The sequence below is a fragment of the Amphibalanus amphitrite genome, unplaced genomic scaffold (assembly GCF_019059575.1).
Source record: "Amphibalanus amphitrite isolate SeventyFive unplaced genomic scaffold, NRLGWU_Aamphi_draft 000439F_arrow, whole genome shotgun sequence".
Lineage (NCBI taxonomy): Eukaryota > Metazoa > Arthropoda > Thecostraca > Balanomorpha > Balanidae > Amphibalanus > Amphibalanus amphitrite.
In genome coordinates, this window is record NW_024881933.1 from 243,339 (window position 1) to 261,869 (window position 18,531).

Genomic DNA, 18,531 nt, shown 5'->3' on the forward strand with positions numbered 1-18,531 from the left:
CGCTGTTCGCGTCATACCTATTAAGCGATTACACATAAGATGCGAGAGCCGGTGGGTGGCTATATTGCAATACCTTGCACGGTGAACAGCTTGCGAGTTTTGCAGCGATGCGATTGCTGGGGCTTATCGCTGACTGAAAAGGGTAAATACAGTAAATACAGATGGCTGTGTTGGATCCCTTTGCTTTTGCCCAACATTCAGCGTTGGAATTGTGGCTTTACCGTCCCTCTTATTAAAGTTATCTAACTTTTTGTAGCTTCGTCAGGTTAGACACGACGCGCGTTGCGGTATCCCTCTGGCGGCCGCTGGCGGAACTACCGCGCACGGCCCGCACACGGGCCTGGCGGCCGCCAGTGGAACTACTGCGCAGGTGGCAGCACCTGCCCGTGGAGAAGCGGCTGGCAATCGGCCGCCCCACTCCCCACCCCGCCCCCACCCAGCTGGCCGCCAGACCGTGGGAACGACTCGGCTCAGCACTGCCGCACGCGCATTAGGGGTACCCATTTTTCCCGATTTTGGAAATTTGTGGGTGGGGGTGGTTTTTCCCATTATTTCGCGGCTCCTGATTCCAATGGTGCCACAAATATTGAAATCAAAGGTGGTTTAGGGGTCGCGAATTGAGATTGAAATTTGCGTATTTACCTAGAAATATGCTTATTTTACGCTGATAGTAAATCGCAACGAAGGCAAACTTTTTGTTTCGAGAGTCGGGTGGAGGGGTCATTGAACGCTCCCTTTTCATCCAGATCGATGTGCTCCATCACGTGGTTACGGTTCAATGCTTTACTAGCGATCATTACAATGTCGATATTGTAACATTTGATGAAAAGCGCCGGGATGTTTTGCTCCTGTTGCTGGTATCATTCTGGTCAGCGTGCAATCATTTTTGATATTTTCTTTTTGTCTTGCATTAGTGACCTTTGATGACCTTTGAGGTCAAACTCAACTGTGAAGTTTCAGTTGCCATATCTCAGTTCATGACAGGCTCTTTGTGTCCATTATACAATTCAAGTTTGTGCAAATTAGCTCAGGATACCTACATCTGACAGATCATGGCTCCGAATGTATTTCAAACCATGTAATTCAAAAACGATCAAACCATTTCGACCGTATACTTCCACAAGAAACGCCGTCCCGTTCGCTCACGGCTACGATGTAATACACCTTTAGACAGGGTAGGATAAATACCTAGGTATGGGTGTTCTATACCAAAAAAATCAACTTCTGATCCAAAAACAGAAACTCCAAAGAGTCGATTCTATCCATGCCCACCAACCATGTACCATTTCATTTCTTCAGTGGGGACAGATACACACCGTTCATGTAAGAGTTTCCGATACAATCCGATCATTTACGAGTTCATATTAATTATTCGACACGGGGGACTAGCCATGCGCTGATACGTGCACGGCTGATAGGTATGTGACGAAGAACTTTCACAGCTTCTGGCACAGATCATTTGTGATCTCAGGTAATTAGCGTCTGAATCTGAAGAACCTATAATGTAGCAGAAGATTTTCATCCTGCATGGGCCGTATGGTGGCACCAGGACGCATCATATAGAGGAGTGTGCGTGCAAAGGCTGAAGAGGAGGAGAATCAGGTCCGCCACCATAAGGTCCGTGGCCCACCCACTGTCTCCGCCCCCAGGCAATGCCAAGAGTCAGTAAACGGTTCTGCCTCGGAGTTGGCTGAGTCGTTTAGACTTGGTACCTTCCTAATTCTCAGCTTTAGGCAATGCCATTCGACTTCAGTTCAGCACCATCTGAGGGTTTGGACTGGGCCTGTGACTTGTGAGTGCAGCGTAAGATCCGTTACTTTATCTTGCAAGGATACTTCTAGCAGCGGCCATCACCAGGCACTAGTTCCATGGCATGATATCTGCACCCGTCTCATGTCAACAGCTGCTTGTAGTGGCACATGCCCAGAACTGGAGCCACGAGCAGTCGTGCACGCGTTCGGCCAGGCCAGTGCTGTCCGTCATCAGCAAGATTGCAAACATATTGCTTTCATAATGGGGTGAGGATGAAGTTCATTGTTCCTCTCCTCCTGTGATGTTCTCCGCCAGCTGTCTTTCCATATGCACAATCGCATTCTATGTGTGGTTGTGGGTGTTTGTGGGGGAGGGGCAAAGCTACACTCAAGCACAGCGGTCACCCAAAGGCGCGGTGGTGTAAAGCTTGCGCCCCTCCCTCTGCCGTCTCTGCAACTCCGGGACTCGGGGAGGTCGTCTAGCGAATTGGAAAAGGTCATGCATACCAGCATAGCTTAGTGCTGTTTTTATGTCTTTGTAGATATATTTGGTGCTCTCTTTTACCGCTGCACGTCAAATATGCAACTGAAGTAGTGTTGCACGGTGTCCAACAGTCATCAATACCACTGCAACACATTGGCTTTGCATATTTATAGTCGTTAAAATGAAGTCATTTTTCCAAGTAAAATTAAAACTTCCAATGCAAGCTCGCGACCCCTAAAAGTAGTCTGATATCGTTATTTCTGTCACTGCTAGATCCAGAACGGAGCAAAAAATGCAATAACATCAACCCCAAACTGTTGACATGGTAACCTTGTTCCAACATAAAATATTGCTAATTTGGTCGATTTTCCGCTAAAATTAACATTTTCATTTTGAATTCGTGACCCCTAGAAATCGTTTGGTTTCGTTATATTTGGCACAGATGGAATCAGAATAGACCAAATAATGGGAAAAGTGACTCCAACCTGTTCGCATGGCAACCTTGTTCCAAAATAAAATAACATTATTTTGGTCAATTTTTCGCTAAAATTGGCATTTTCATTTTGAATTCGCGACCCCTAGAAATCGTTTGATTTCGCTATTTTTGGCACAGATGGAGTCAGAATAGACCAAATAATGGGAAAATCCACCCCCACCTAAAATTTGGAAAATTGACCCAAAAATGGGTAGCGCATTCAGCGGCGGGTTGTCGATTTTTCGAGTGTCGGCTGCCGATCTCCCGCGAGCCGGCCACCTGTCAGCCGCCGCTCGGCTCTGTGTTAGGCATATGGGGACGGCGAATTTCTCCCGGAGGGAAGCACCTCGCTCACAAAAGCACGTGAATCAGCCGCATTCCTGTGTGGCGCGCAATGCTGAAGAGATATGTCTGTCCGCGGGTATCTCGCAGGGCCTAAGAGAAAAAGCTCGCTGCAAAAACAGAGCGTTTCAAAAAACCCGAAAATCGACGCAAATAGAATATTTATATACGACGCAAATAGAATATTTATATAAAAATATTTGTGAACAATAAAAGCTAAACACGAGACAATGATAAACGCATCGTATCAGTTTCCTACACAGTCCACAGCCGCTGATCTATACCATTTACGCGGATCGGAACGATATAGTGCAATGGTACATACCTCGCCATGTTCCGCTTTGTACTGGATGTATTTAACGAATTCGGCTTTTAAACAGCTTCTTATACAAAAGGGGAGGCTTGCTCCATCAATCTCCAACCATTGTACGAAAGGAAGCCTTTATATTCAGGTTCCAGGATGTCAGGGTCCAGGCTGTTCCGATGCCTCGTCACTGGCTCTGACTGTCGTATGTTAGCGCAATTAATGTGCATGACATTTTGTGGCCTCAATATTTCTGTTTCACTCGCTAGATGGCAGAAGCGTCAAACGCCTGAATGCATACTGTACCGCAATGTCGTCTCCGGCGAATATGCACATATGAAAGCCAGCTTGAGAGCTGGCTGTGAAAAATGAAAAAAAAAATGAAAAGGGGATGAAGGCGACTGCGCCAGGAGATGCTCTCAGATCATGTGTAGTGTGTACGTACTTTCAAACTGGCTCGTTCAATTTCACAGGTCCATGCTTGCGGGAGACGGTACTGCGATAAGATATATCACAGTACCGTCTCCCGCAAGCATGCACCTGTGAAATTGAACGAGCCAGTTTGAAAGTACGTACACACTACACATGATCTGAGAGCATCTCGGCGCCTTCATCCCTTTTTCATGACTGAAGCAGAGTATGTTTTGGCGATTTCGACTCCGACTCCGACTCCGGGAAGAACCACCGATTCTAATCGAATCCGACACCGACTAAGACTCTGCAGTCCTGCCGATGGGTGCCCGCCGACAGGCCAGACTCCAACGCGATTGGCGCGGTCATTAATTACGTAAGTTATATGAAGCATAAAATCATAACGCAAGCAAGCATAAAATGATGATAAACTTCCTGGCGAGCGTTTACTTAAAAACTTCAACGGAAAGTATTTGACGAGCAGTTCATTACATCTCATTCCTTGGATAATTGTCAAAGATTCAAGGCCATGCCGGCTATTAGCCATTGACGGGATTTCGTCGAAAGAAATACGGGTTATTAACAACAACAAAAAATATACGGTTGAATGTCTGGGACATTTTTACGATACTTTATTAACATTGAAAATATATGCTGGGAGTTTTTTTGTGAGAAAAGAATGCGCTATCCAAATGTGTTGTTTATGACGGTGTAAAGACAAACGCACTGAAAGCGCATAACATGTTCAAATAACATTTATGCGCTATCTTTTTTATTATTTCGTGATTGGGTGCAAGGTAATTGCAAAGCGTCTTTGAATTTTATTATATCTACCTGGTGGTGCTAGGTACCGCATATTTGACCTCGATCGTTGTGATTTGCTTAAACCATAACAGATCGATGAATATGGTCAGGCTCATCGAAACTATGGTATCAGAAGAGGTCCGTAAACATTTAAATTATAAACGAAATGGACAAGGAATTTATTTTTTCTATTATTTTCACCATATCTCAACATAAAGATGGGGCACCCACGGGTCAGTGTCTTTAGGTCCTTAGAGACAGGTATGAGACCATAAGAATTAAGAAGTATGGGTGTTTTTTGTTTTTGTTTTTCTAGACCTCGTGATAAGCGACCAGGGGCCAGATCTCTGCCCCTATGTAGATGTCCATGGGGCCCACCAGGTGTTTGGGGGGGGGGGGGCAGGAGGCAAATGGTATGATGGATTTCTTTGGTGGCATGGCCTGATGTCTTCCCCTGATTCGACGACTGACGAGCCTCGCTTCCTATGCGGCTCGCTCTCATGCACTCTACTTACGTAGATACTTGATAGCATTTATCCTTTTTTATCCCTCGCCCTGGCAGGGGGGGGGGTCGATGCGACCCCCCCTAAGGTTTTTCGAAGATAGCGTAAAAACGGCGGCGCGCAGCGCCGCCAAATTTGGCACAGCCTATGGGGCAACCTTTTTACATATGACCTGAAAATTTCAGGTCCGGGTGACCTTGGGTCAGGTCACCAGGTCAGAAAAACCGGTACAAGGTCATGGTCAAATTTCAATTTTCTTTTTGCACCTGTCCAACTCACAGTTTTGCACTGATTTCCTTCAAACTTTCAGGATGTGCTAAGTTCACCGAGTTGTATAACATATAGTTCGGGTTTTTTTAGGTCACTGACCTGAGGTCAGTTAGAGGTCATTACGTCGTAATGTTAAGCCTATGGGAAAATACTAAATTCGGAAAATACTGGAGATATCCGCTTCGTTCTATCACTTTTGTGCTTTGAAACCACAGTACTTAACAGCAGATCACTTGTTGCTTCTTTGTTTGGTGTACTTATCCATGGGTCAGGTCAAATGAGGTCAACTGAGGTCAAATGAAGTTTTTGCCAATAACTTGGCACATAATGCTGCCAGAGCTTAAAAAATGGTATCATTGTGTTCCTGGTGATCAGCCGAATCGAATGATATGCGATATGATGCAATTTGGTTAACTTTAACTTAATTTATTAATTTAAGTTTACTTAAAATTTAAGAAAAACTTTAAGTACACTTAAGCAAGCTAAAAAGTATATCATTCGACGCGCCTTGACGTGCTGAGTTTACTGGTGCTTTTCTTTTTGCTCTATCTTAATTAGATCAAAAGTTATAAGCAAAAAACTTTTGACCTGTTTTTAGCGAAATTTTTACATTTATACCCCCCAAAACCCCCCTAAATATTGACCTAGAGCAACCAAATTTGCACAGGGGCGAGAACTCTAGGGGGCCCACCTACCTACCGAATTTGGTGTTTCTAGGTGCCATAGGAGCCAATCGCGAGGGGGGGGGGGTCGCATCGACCCCCCCCCCCCTGCCAGGCCGTGTTATGAAAAATGCCCTGCCAGGGCGAGGGTTATAGTTGCTTATCTGTTTTTTTTTTTCTGTCGACAAGCTATGAGGAATACTGAAGTAACAGAGTGGTGTTTAACCCTCGCATGTGTGCGGCGTTTGCCAGCTTCTAATGTGTAGGGGGGGGTCGGTTGGACCCCCCCCCCCCCTCTTGCCGTTTGGCCCCTGATCGAGCTAGAGCTTCGCGGAAAAAACGAGCGTGTTGCCCGTGACGAGAGGAAGCCGATGATACCCAATTTTAAGGTCCTAGGTCATTGGTTGACCTTCCAGGTCAGGTCAATCACCCAAAGTCGGGAAAATCGGGACCTGTTAGAAAGTCGTAAAGTGTAGCTGCTAAGGGGTTTTTCGGGGTGCTGATCACGAATATCGTGTTAGTTTTGATCACAGATGATGTCTTGAAGCATTTAGACCAGGTCAGGTCAGGTCAGGTCAGGTCAACCAGTAGGCGTCGTGACGGGTATTCGTAGTACGTGTCAACCGCCTCTGACAGCTTCGTAACATGTTACGAAGTCACCAAAACTACTTCGTAAATGTTCAAATGGTTGCTAAATTCGAATTCAGCTCCAAAAACTAGCCTAGAAACATGTAAAACTCGAAAAAGTGACCCGAGGTCACCCGAGGTCACCAAAGGTCAATGACCTGACCTGACCTTCAGGTGACCTTGACACACACGGGAGTAACATCAAATCACATGTTTGAACGTTTGAAACCACGAAAAGCTTGCAAACACGCGGCTAGTGCGAGCCGACATACGCGAAATCGCGATTCCGGCCAAACATGGTCTCGGAAAAGAGGTCACAGGTCAAAGGTCATTTGGGTCAGGGTCATGAAATTTTCAGGGTAGGTGTAAAATTGATCAATGCGAGGGTACTGAAAGTTTCGTCGCGATCGGCCACTTTTTACGCGAGTTATTCGCGAAAAACCATGGGGGGGTCCATCCGACCCCCCCCTACACATGCGAGGGTTAAGTGACTTGCGAATCGATATTTGTAAACGTGCAATGAAGCATTCGTACAAATTGTCATAGGCTCAAAGGCTTTGCTGAATGTGAATAAGTTAACATTTAATCACCTAATTGATGTAATCAGTTAATCAGCTATGCAGAATTCTGAACGTTTTATGAAGTGACAAAATTTGCAGCGGGATTATCATAGTAATCCATTGTGCCCTGCACACGCTGAACGTTTGGCCGGAATGCCTCGTACCGGTGCCACCTATAAGGTGTATGCAGATGGAACGAATGTGTTTTTCTTCCTGCCTTTTCAATGGACCATCCAATAATGCAAAAAGGTGCACTGTAGTCTGTAACGGTTTACAATTGCCAATGAAAACGGGCTGACATTAACTACAACAATTACTGATTCAGCTATTGTTTGTTTTGTTTTGTTGAGAGCAAGTTGGTCTAAAGAGGTCATCATAAGATAAGACTTTAACTGTACGAGGGGGTATCGAAAAGTTCTGATCATCACCATGAATTAGATGTGATAGAAATTTGATTTTTTTACATGATGTTCATTACTCCTTCACAAGTCACCACACACGACCGCAAACTGATTGCATCGTTTCTTGAACTGCCTCAGGCGGTCATTGTAGGACCTTCGCACTGTCCCGTAAATCACTGCTCCACCTCATCAATGACGTCATTTCTGTCCTTAAATCACCGGTCATACTGTGGATTCTTCATCTCTCGTAACAATCAAGAGTCAGTTAATACCCGATCAGGTGAATTTGTTAGATGCGGTAGGAGTTAATGTCCACATCCTGTTGTTTCTTCAATCGCAGCTCAGGACGAATGGGCGGGGGCGCTGTCGGTGCGGATAAAACATCTTTCTTGGGCTTTTTGGCGGCGATTCTGATCGAGGCCATCTCGCAACTTCTTCATAAGTGCGCAGTAGTGCTTGCTTATCATTATCCAACCATCATCAAGACAGTCGGTAATGACTTTCCTACACCAGATCCAGAACACTGATAGCATTGACCTTCCATATCAGCTTCTGCATCTTCGCCTTTTAAGAAGGACAGATGTGCCGTGCTTAAACTTCCTGATCATCTTTTTGTCTCTGGATCATAAACATAGACCCAGCATTCGTTATAAGTCATCAAATGATCGAAGATGTCTTCAATTTCCTAAAAAAGACCTAGTTTTCGTTTCCAAAGGCCAAGACGCATTTTTTTTCTTGAACAAAGTAGACACACGAACTTCTAAGCGGGCTGACTCTTTTATCGTCTGTAGTTCTTCGCTGATAATATTTGCTGGCACTGCCAGCATTGAGACCTTTCTGTTGCACAATCATCTGAAAGGTCACACGACGATCTGTAAGGATGAGGTCCTCCACTTCCTTCACAGTCACCACCTTGTCAGTCACTGGTAGTCACTCACTTCTTGACTCCCCTGCAAAGGCCATGCAACCAAGTTGAAAATTATTTCTTCATTTTCGGTAAGTGCATGAGATGGGCTTTCCTCGCCATAAACTAATTTCACGTTCTTGATGTATTTTCTCAGTGTGATACCGTTTCAAATGCATTAGTTGGATGACGGTTTGGTCCTCAATGGGCCCAATACTCATCTTTTTTACTTCTAAGTCTCTCCTACATAAGATAAAACCACTTCTCAGGATTTTCTTTGCGGGAACATTGTTCTTGAGAACCAAATATAATACCGACCAAAAATCATCAAAATCGGTCTATATCTTCTATGTGATGATCAGAACTTTTCGATACCCCCTCGTACATAGACGTTGGACTGTGCGGACCACCGACAGTGAGCCGCAGCAGCAGAGACCGTCCCGGTGGAACGATATAATGTGCCGATAGGACAGCACATCCTGCAGCTCAGTCACCTCGGAGAGGGTGCACACTGGAGGAGTTGCCGTCATGGGCGCCGCCACCGGGGGGGACGGGGGGGACGCGTCCCCCCCACTCTCAGAATGGAAGGGGGACGTCCCCCCCAAACTCATTACGGAGCGAGCGAAGCGAGCTTAGTCTTTCGTAGATAACTGAAATTTCTGAGTATGAGCGGCCGGCACGCTTTTGCGAGGTTCATATCTCGGCAGCCACTTGACCGAATTACATGCCATAATTTTCGGTAGGGTAGCTTTATTCCTTCTAAGTGTTGGACTATTCCTGATGCATGTGGGTGACCCCTTATGCACGTGCCACGTGAAAAATGAAGAGGTGTCAGTTTTGTAACAATTGCAATATCTCGGTAACTACTGGGCCGATTGCGCTGAAAGTTGGCATGTATAGGTAGGTACCCACTAGGCAATGCATATTCATGTGCTACAGTTGGGGTGCTGCTGCACGTGCGCACGTGCAGGGGTCGATTCCAGATCTCGAGAACGGCTGAACCGATTGTGCTGAAATTTGATACATGGTTAGGGACCGGTTAGTAGGGTACCGTGCAAAATTCAGTTGGGAGTTGGGACCCATTTTGCACGTGAGCACGTGCAGGGTGCCGCTTTCCAGACCAGAGCTCGAGAACGGCTAAGCCGATTGCGCTCAAATTTGGCACATCGTTAGGGACCGGTTAGTAGGGTGCAGTGCACAAGTTAGTTGGAGGTACGCCCTTGCAATTTTGCTCGTGCAAGGCCCACCCTCTCGCTCGCTCCGTTGGTCGCCCCAAAAGGCGTTTTACTGGTTGTTATCCATACCTACTCGAAATTTGCTTAGGCCCTTTTGTCCAATGAGACCATTTCAGAGCCGGAAGGATGAAAGAATTAGTGGGAGATATCGGTCTGGGCAGCCACCCCAGTGAGCCACAATTGGGCTGAAACCGACCAATTGAACAGGCAGCCCAGCCCACTGGCATTCACTGCACCCGGCAAAGGACTATAGCTCCAGTGGAGCCATTCCTGCATGGGATAGTTGCCCGTCCAGCCCGGAGCAGGGGGTTGCGGCGTGGAGGAGAAGGATTTGACTGTCCTGAGGATGGAAGAGATAGAACGGTGCCGAATCTGAGAGGGTCCAGGAGGTTTACATACTCAGTATATGGGGTGTGGGCCTACATGCATTGGTCTGACCCCTGACACCTCGGCCAACAAAATCTCCAGCTCTTATCCGACCTGTCATCGCGGAACCGCCGATTTTTGATATCGTGATCAACGTGCGTCGTATAACACGACTGGCCGAAAATGGGCCTAATGCTCGTATATTTCGTTAAACCAGCCTTTAAAACACGACTTTAGAGCATGACTTTAAACCAATCCGACATCGGAGTCAAAATCCGAACAACTTCGAAGACTTCAACTCCGACTCTAGCCAAAACTATCAACTCCGACTGATTCCGGCTCCGACCCCACAGTTCTGCAGTCACACGACACTAAATTTCCAGCTTCTAAGAAATAAGCTATACGGTTGAGAGGACAGCAAAACTTTGAGGCGACTTGACTACTTCACTTGGTGACCTGACCCAAGGTTTTCTGGTATCAAGCTTGTTACACTGGCTGCAAAATCCGTATTTTGGAGCAGTTTTGCCTGATGTTTTTTGCCAATTTTCGCGGCGCTTCGCGCCGATTCATGTACATCCAAAAAGAGAGATTGTTACTATACAACGCCCCCTCCCCCACGCGGGTATGCAATATGCATTTCCTATGCAATATGCATTACCGATCAGATTAGTGGCATAGATCAGCAATTATAGCCTGATAGAGCACTGGAGGTTTTGCCGTGTCAAATTGAATCGGACATCGGATGTGTATATAGGTATAGGTACTTGGTGGGAAATTGGTCTGTAGCCATACCTTAACTACTTTCATCAAACCAGTTGTTGCCACAGTTATGAATTTTTATGCTTAAAATGGTCAGAAAATAACATAATGAATATTTGCAAAGAGGATTTTACTTTATTTTTACATAAGAACTGTTTGCCATCTTTCGTAGAGACTACTTATATTGCAGCGGAAGCTGATTACGCGTTGACCAAGCATACTCGTATTACGTAGTTCAAACCAGCTGAATGCTGATTGGCTAGCATTTTTCCGTAAGGGAATGGATTCCTCGGTAATGGAATGACAAAGTGTAGTCTATGGGGATGACTTCAGTCTTGAAACCTAAAATCGATACCGATATCTTTGGCTAGGGTGATCGTTGGACCATATAAAGCTCTTGATTTGTTAATTCTTGTCTCAGCTCAAGCTACAAAACTGTTACTTCAGTTTAAAACCCTATGTTAAAAGTGGCATATTTGCTTTAAACGTTCAATACATCGGACCGAAAAAGCCACGGTAAGAATGTATATTTTTGGGTTTTCAGTCGGTCAGTCCGTCCCCCCCAGTCAAAAATCCGTGGCGGCGCCCCTGGTTGCCGTCATTACCTTTTGTTGGTTGCGTTTGTCTTGCGGGGGCAACCGCCAGCCCGGAAAGGGAAGCTTATGGGAGATGCGGCTGGGTTTGTTCTGAGGATGGCTAGGACGGATAAAAAGCTTTTAATTTTATATGACAAAAATCACCTGTGAGGGCTGAAATGTGACGAGCTGGGGATGGCAAGCTCCCCGGGTGCTCGTTGATGGATGCCACGTGTGCTTGCATTTTAGTTCCGGCACGTGGATTCTCATGACACATATTATACGAATACTGCATGGGGGAGCGGGCAATAGCAAAAAATATTGCCCGATGTGACGTCACTGTCGCCCGAGGGTGAAGACCGAAACAAGTGCTATTGCCCGAGGCGAAGCCGAGGGCAATAGCACTTGTGGAGGTCTTCACCCGAGGGCGACAGTGACGTTACAGAGGGCAATATTTTTGCTATTGCCCGCTCCCCCATGCAGTATTCGTTTTATTACATGGCCAACTCTCGGAATCTTTACTTAGTACCTACTCATTCATCCCGTAATAAAAAAATATCCAAACACAAATATCATGGTACAATTGAATGTATTGGATATACAATCATAGCCACGTCACATGTCTACGGCACACACTTAGTTGTTTTCTGTTTTCTGTTTCTGTTTTCTGTTTCACGCCGTACTTGAGTGTGGAGACTCTTCAATTTGTAGCGTTCGCCGTCCTTGCGTTTTACAGTAATGAAGAACTCCTTCACAGCGTTGTCCAGGACATCGTTGCTGTGCATGCAGCTTTCAACAGATATGCCTTTTACTTGTAAGAACTCAATGAAGACGTCTTCTGCTGATTTAATCACCTTTTTAGTGCCCTGAGCCCTGCGCGATGAAAATAGCTCATCCAATTCATGCGGTTCCAACAAGTTAAATCGGGGTATTTGAACGGACATGTTCAAATGACGGCCCAGTGCTTGATGACTTGACTAGCCAACCACGAAATCAAACTGAACAGTCTGAGAAAACGACGATAAAATTACGACATTTGAATTTTTGTTCAAACACCACTGCGCGAGCAACTTACTATTGACCGTTGACATGGCAACCGCTTCTCACCTTCAGAAAGGTCAGTAACCTGACACTGAAAGGTCAGTAACCTGATGCCGGGCAATAGCAAAAAATATATCATGCCAAATTAACACAGGAGCCATGTAATAATTCTGATTTCGGCCCAAGTAGGTACAACCTTTTCACCGAAGCCTCAGTGGGGGATCCCAGTTTAAAAAAGCATTGTTTGAGTCTTCTTGTTGACCACAATGATACCTGGATATGAAAATAGGCCGACGGCTCGTTGGTGACTCAGCCAGGGCCAAAATTGAGGCGGGGCGTCGGAGCATGTAAGTACCGGAACCGAGGCGCGGGGCGCCGTGCTGGTCAGGTCGATATGCTGTCGAGCGGCCAAGTTGCCAAGCAGGGTTACACAGTCAACAGAAAATGGCAGTGGACTACGACGGCAGTGGGCAACGCGGACAGAATAGCAGGCCACGCGGACAGGGCAGCAGACCACGCAGACAGGACAGCGGGTCACGGCAGGCGGGGACCGGACAGGACAGCGGGCCGAGCGGACAGGACAGCGGGCCGAGCGGACAGGACAGCTTCCGGCCAGCGCAGCGGGCCACCGCCAGGTAGGTAAAAGTTCTGCTTATGGGTGATGATGGTGTAGTGGGCGCCCCTTTTTGCCAGGAAGGTACAGTGGACAACGTGAAAGGAACGTAACATTACGCGATGACTGTGAACATATAGGTATGGATTCGATGGGCTGTGGACATGAAAATTGTGGGCACAATAGTACTGTGGACATGATAACTATGGATACCTACAGTAAATATAAAGCTACACAAGAGGCCAGAGGCGCTAATCACTGAGCTGCACGGTGTGGGTGGCCACAGGTGATCGCGTGTAGCGATGCTCCTGCGGGCCGGTCGCCGCACGGTTCTCCTCAAAGTGCTGGGGGCCCTCTGCGCCGTCACCTTGGTCATCAGCATCGCGTCGCTCCTCCAGTATGAGAACGTGTGAGTAGCGAACGCAGCTCGTGTTAGCCAAAGTCCGCATACGTAAGTTTGGTGAACGTAAAGTAAACGGGTTTAAAACTCAACATAGTACACCTTTTTGCGTTGTTCGATGGCCAATCGTCATAACCAATTCGGCATCAGTTTGGACAAGCGTCATTCAGAATAACCCATCGGCGACGTGCATCACTGTTTGACGGTCGGCAAAACAGGCTGGACTCCATTTAACCATTCTGCATAACTCTTTGTCATTGAGCACAATGTTCGTAATAAGCAAAACACTTTGTCAGATTGTCATAATGCTTCGACATTTCACAAAATGGTTAGTCGATGTGCAAAATTCATCGGTACTGTGCGTAAACAATGACTTCCGTTTATTTAAAACTTCCGTCAATGATCAAAATGTCAATGATGTAGTGCTTATCTAGCCATATTCAATGTTTAACGTTAATCACGCATTCAGGGATGAGGCTTATGACAGTTCCAGCGCAATTTGCAACCAATTAACCATTGAATTCCGAAAAAAGGCAGTTATGTCATAGCTACGAGGAGACTGCCGGCGCCATACCGAGTAGGCATGTAGGTTCTTGAGCGTCGGACTCCTAAACGCTTCGATACAAACCACGAAGTCGGCCGTCATTATCGCGTCACTGCCCGAGCGATGTCATGGGACAACGCTTCGGGCGGCCGCGCCGGTCGGACTTGCGAGGGAATGGCTGACAGAAAGCAAGCCGGGCCCTGCCGGCCGAACACCTTGGTTTTTTGGGGCGGGGCTGACTTATCCAGCCTGTTGCCTGTTCCTTGGTGTTTGAGGCGGGGTTAACTTATCCAGCCTGTTGCTCTGTTGCCTGTCCACTTATATCAATCAGCCGATAACATGTCAGCTACGTCCATCTACATTGTACCTATGGCGCTCATGAACGCTACCGATTTTTATGTGGATCAATGGTCTACGAGTTTCGCCACCTATGCCTCGCACTGCACTGTATAAACGCGGTCATATTTATACTTCTCTGTAAAGGGGCGATCTGTTTTTAGTTTTGACGAAATGTTATGAGGAATGCCGAAATTAGCATGCACTGAAAATAAATTAACACTCGCGTGCCGGTGACACGAAAAAAAAGCACCAATGAGAGGCGTTTTGGTAGGGTGTAACACAACTCAACTGTGTAACTGTGGGGTGTAACGCCGAAGAATGGTGCAATTACTCGGTGTTCAAAATCAACACCGACAATTAACACCAATGCCACCTCAGACCAACCGACGCTACGGATAAATAACACCACCATTTGGTGTCAACACCCCGTGACAGAGACGTTATATCGCATACGCCACACAATGGTGTAGCTCCCAGTTCATTGATCTCTAAACGGTGTTACTAGCACCGTTACCATGGATCGGATATGGCCTTGGATTCAAGGTCAGCCGGCCGCCGGCCAGCGCGAGCGGCTGCGCGTGCACATGCGTAAATTCAAATGAACGGCGGCGTGTTGATTCGCGCTTCAGTTTGAGTCGAGTGATGCGGGGCTGTGTGGAGACTGGAGGTGGTGTGAGAATCAGGGCTGCGGAGTCGGAGTCGGAGTCGGAGTCGGAGTCGGTCGGAGTCGACAGTTGTGACCGGAGTCGGAGTCGGAGTCGGAGTCGCTTTTAGAAACCCGATCCGGAGTCGGAGTCGGAGTCACCGAAAATCTGTCGACTCCGCAGCCCTGCTAGGTCTGCGGAGTCGGAGTCGGGAGTTGGAGTCAGTCGGAGTCGACAATTCTGCCCGGAGTCGGAGTCGGAGCTGGTTTTTGAAAGCCGGAGTCGGAGTCGGAGTCGCCGAAAATCCATCGACTCCGCAGCCCTGTGTGAGATAAATAAGTGATAAATAAGTGTGATAAATAAGTGTGATAAATAAGTGTGATAAATAAGTGTGATAAATAAGTGTGATAAATAAGTGTGATAAATAAGTGTGAGATAAATGTCTGGTCTGGTATGTTGTCAGCAGAGTCCGGTGACCACCCGTGCACTTGAGAAAGCGCCACTCACAGTTGCCGCAATTTTTGTTAATAACATTTGTTTATTGCTCGTCTCGGACGTTACAAAATAAATTGTCTTTATTTAAGGAATGCTTTGCTTTGTATGGGGTCTAGGCAAGCCACAGTATACCCATATGGACTTGTCACATATGTTCACACAGACCCATGCACACGTATATATATATATATATATATTAATTCATCGAGCTGCAGCTACACCAAACACCGGTGTATCTCCTTCACAACACCGGAAGAGGGTGTACCCAATTGGCTACTAACACCACACATTGGTGTAAGGTTATTTGTTTTGTACCCGTAAAGAAGGTGCAAATTAATGGTGTAGCACCTTTTTATGGTGTAAAGACGTCGTGTAGCACCACAAACTGGTGTACTTACAGTGATTTAACGCCATACGCCAGTGTATGTGCCTGGTGTTACACCAGGATTCAGTGTATGCTTACACCAAAGCTTGGCGTTGAAACTACACCGGTGCAGGTGCTCAAAAACGGTGGGGTGTAAACATTTCCTAAAAAGGTGTAAACACCAGGAGCGGGTGTGAATTTATTTTCAGTGTGGGGATGTTTTGGTGAACGACGAAGGGATATTAACGAATGACGAAACATTTATCCAAATCGTCAAAGGTTTTGCCGGAACTCAATCAGTTATGGCGAATAGCGAAGGTAATACCAACTGACGAACTGTGGAGTGGGATCAGCATTCCGTTTTGCCCATATGCTGAAGGTTTTGCCGGAATGCCTCTCACTGGCGCCACCTATGTGCTGATCGGACGAATGGGTTTTGCTGATTGGCCATCGAACAACGCAAAAAGGTGTATAATAAGCGATCCTATTTACCAGAAAGTCGACTTTTGGGCGATAAGCCAGGGTGATCAAAGGTGCAGAGCGGCAGAGCCCTGCATGCGCTCAAGTAACTATGGCACGAGACCGCTTAGCTGACTCGTGCCGCAGTCACCGTTCTAACTGACCAATATCGTTTGTATGTAAGCACCAACTTCGAGTTGAGCGTACATATGTACATGTCGACTCCCATGTGCCGACAGGTTTAGTCGTGGTTACGACTACGACGAGCTACCTGAAGCTCCAGCGTTCTCTCTGAACCTGTACCGTCAGTTTTTCGACTATCTGGAGACGCCGCTGGCCGCGTGCCGGCAGCTGGGTCGGTTCAGCCGCCGTACCAGCTGGGAGGAGCCGGCGCTCTGTCTCTCTGAGCCTGTCGATATGTGGCGCGTCACAGACTGTCTCGTCTACAGCGTCAGGCACACGAACGACAGCGATGATGACGCCTTCGAGCAAGGCGTGGCTGAGGAGCTGGGCTGCGAGGTGCACTTGATTGACCTGACGGGTCGGCGCGGTCCCACCAGCCACGTGCAGCTGGGTGACGGTTCGGTGACCTACCACCGGCTGTCGTCCGGCCGCCAGTACGTGCGACTCCCCGAGCTGGTGACGCGTCTGGGGCACACCGAGAGGCTCATACACCACCTGCGAGTGACGGCCGACTTCTCGGCGCACGCCGCCTCCCGGCTGCCGGCCGCCCTGCGCTCCCTCACGGACTCGGACCCGGACGAGCTGGAGCTGCTGGCCGGCCAGGTGATGCAGCTACAGCTAGTGCTGACGCTGCGGCCGGCCGCGCTGAGCCAGCCCGCGCTGGAGGCGTACCGCCGCGCCTGGCAGCTGCTCGCAGACCTGCACCGACGCGGCTTCAGCGTGCTAGAGAGCCGCAACTCCGGCCGGGTGGTGTGGCTGCCAGGTCTGGGCAGACAGGTGGCCGCCAGCTATAACCTGCTGCTGGCCAAACATATGCCGCTGGCTGCGCGGCGCTCGGCGATGCTCAACCGGAGCGCTAATGAGTCGGCTCGGTCTCCGCAACAGGTGCACATGTTCGCTCCGTGACCGCCCCCCGGCGGCCGATCAGCTGCACTTCGCGACACTCAGTTGTGTTTGGTGTCATTCTGTAATATAACTATTGCCTCCTCCATTTTTGCAAGTTGGTTCTGTATGAAAAATGAATGTGTATTAACAGCCTCACCAACAGGTTTGAAAGCAAACGTTAGCTACCTTTTTAGCAATTTAATGATAAAAATTATCAGAGATCTCTGTATACCGCATAAGCAGACCTAAACCACGGAGGACGGTCTAGCTTGACAGCTACTGGATCACCGGACCTTTGGACAGACAGGAGAGTCGAGAGGAGAGAGACGTTAAAATGGTAAGTCGACTTCACTTATTTATTGTTATTTTCGTATTTTAATGACACAAGGTATTCACTTTTCATCCGCAAGTTATGACAATGAACAAACGGTACACAAAGCAGATTTTCGCAGACAAGTTCAGCATCCAATGGTAGGTCCAGCGCAAGCTGTTTCGTGTCGGTAAAACCACTAAGTTCCACTGATTACTGCTGTCTGATCCGGCTAATTTTCATCGCACTGGGCGTAGTACCGGACTTATTCAGCATGCACGGAAGCCGAAATTACTAAGGAATTTAACCATCACTGCTCTGAGGGTCCAGCCGCACTGACATTACAGGAAGCATGTTTGTTTAGTGAGCGTTATCAATTATCATCCAGCGATTGATTGCAATGTAAACGTATCCAAAACGTATCATAATTTTTATGCGCTTGACCTTGGGTATCGCATTTTTAATCTCGAACGTGTGTTTTGTTTAAACAGTAACAAATCTATGACTATGGTCTAGCTCATCTCATCCTTGGTGTCTGAAGAGGTCCGTGAACTGCGGCAGAATGTGCAGAGGCGCGCTCAAGGTCAGGTCGTGGGTGTCGCTCGTTAAACGCACTGGAACGTCTTCAGACGGCGTCCGCTCACGGGCGGTTATAACCAGGAAGACGGCCACCTCTCAGCCCCTTCCACCTACACTCGACACTGTGGAGCCCTCTTATCCTGCACCGCTTGAGCCGCCTCTGCTGATGGCGCTGCGAAGGCTTGGCTGTGACCTCCACGGGCTCGAGCCCCCGCCTCCGCCGCCGCGCCGCCGCCGCCGCT

General features: G+C 47.6%; 1 protein-coding gene across 1 annotated transcript; it reads left to right on the forward strand.

The window, feature by feature from the left end:
• The first annotated feature begins 12,407 nt into the window (after positions 1–12,407).
• On the forward strand, positions 12,408–17,507 carry LOC122391469. The gene is made up of 3 exons (XM_043385392.1): positions 12,408–13,109; positions 13,374–13,496; positions 16,572–17,507. Exons 2-3 carry the CDS (start codon positions 13,390–13,392, stop codon positions 17,419–17,421), a joined length of 957 nt encoding a protein of 318 aa, XP_043241327.1. The 5' UTR covers positions 12,408–13,109; positions 13,374–13,389; the 3' UTR covers positions 17,422–17,507.
• The last annotated feature ends 1,024 nt before the right edge of the window (positions 17,508–18,531 follow it).

Excerpts from the sequence above, each read along its gene's own strand:
- LOC122391469 (XM_043385392.1), top strand. The coding sequence starts at position 13,390 with ATGCTCCTGCGGGCCGGTCGCCGCACGGTTCTCCTCAAAGTGCTGGGG. Across the intron at positions 13,497-16,571 it reads CTCCTCCAGTATGAGAACGT|GTTTAGTCGTGGTTACGACT; the intron begins GTGAGTAGCGAA and ends ATGTGCCGACAG.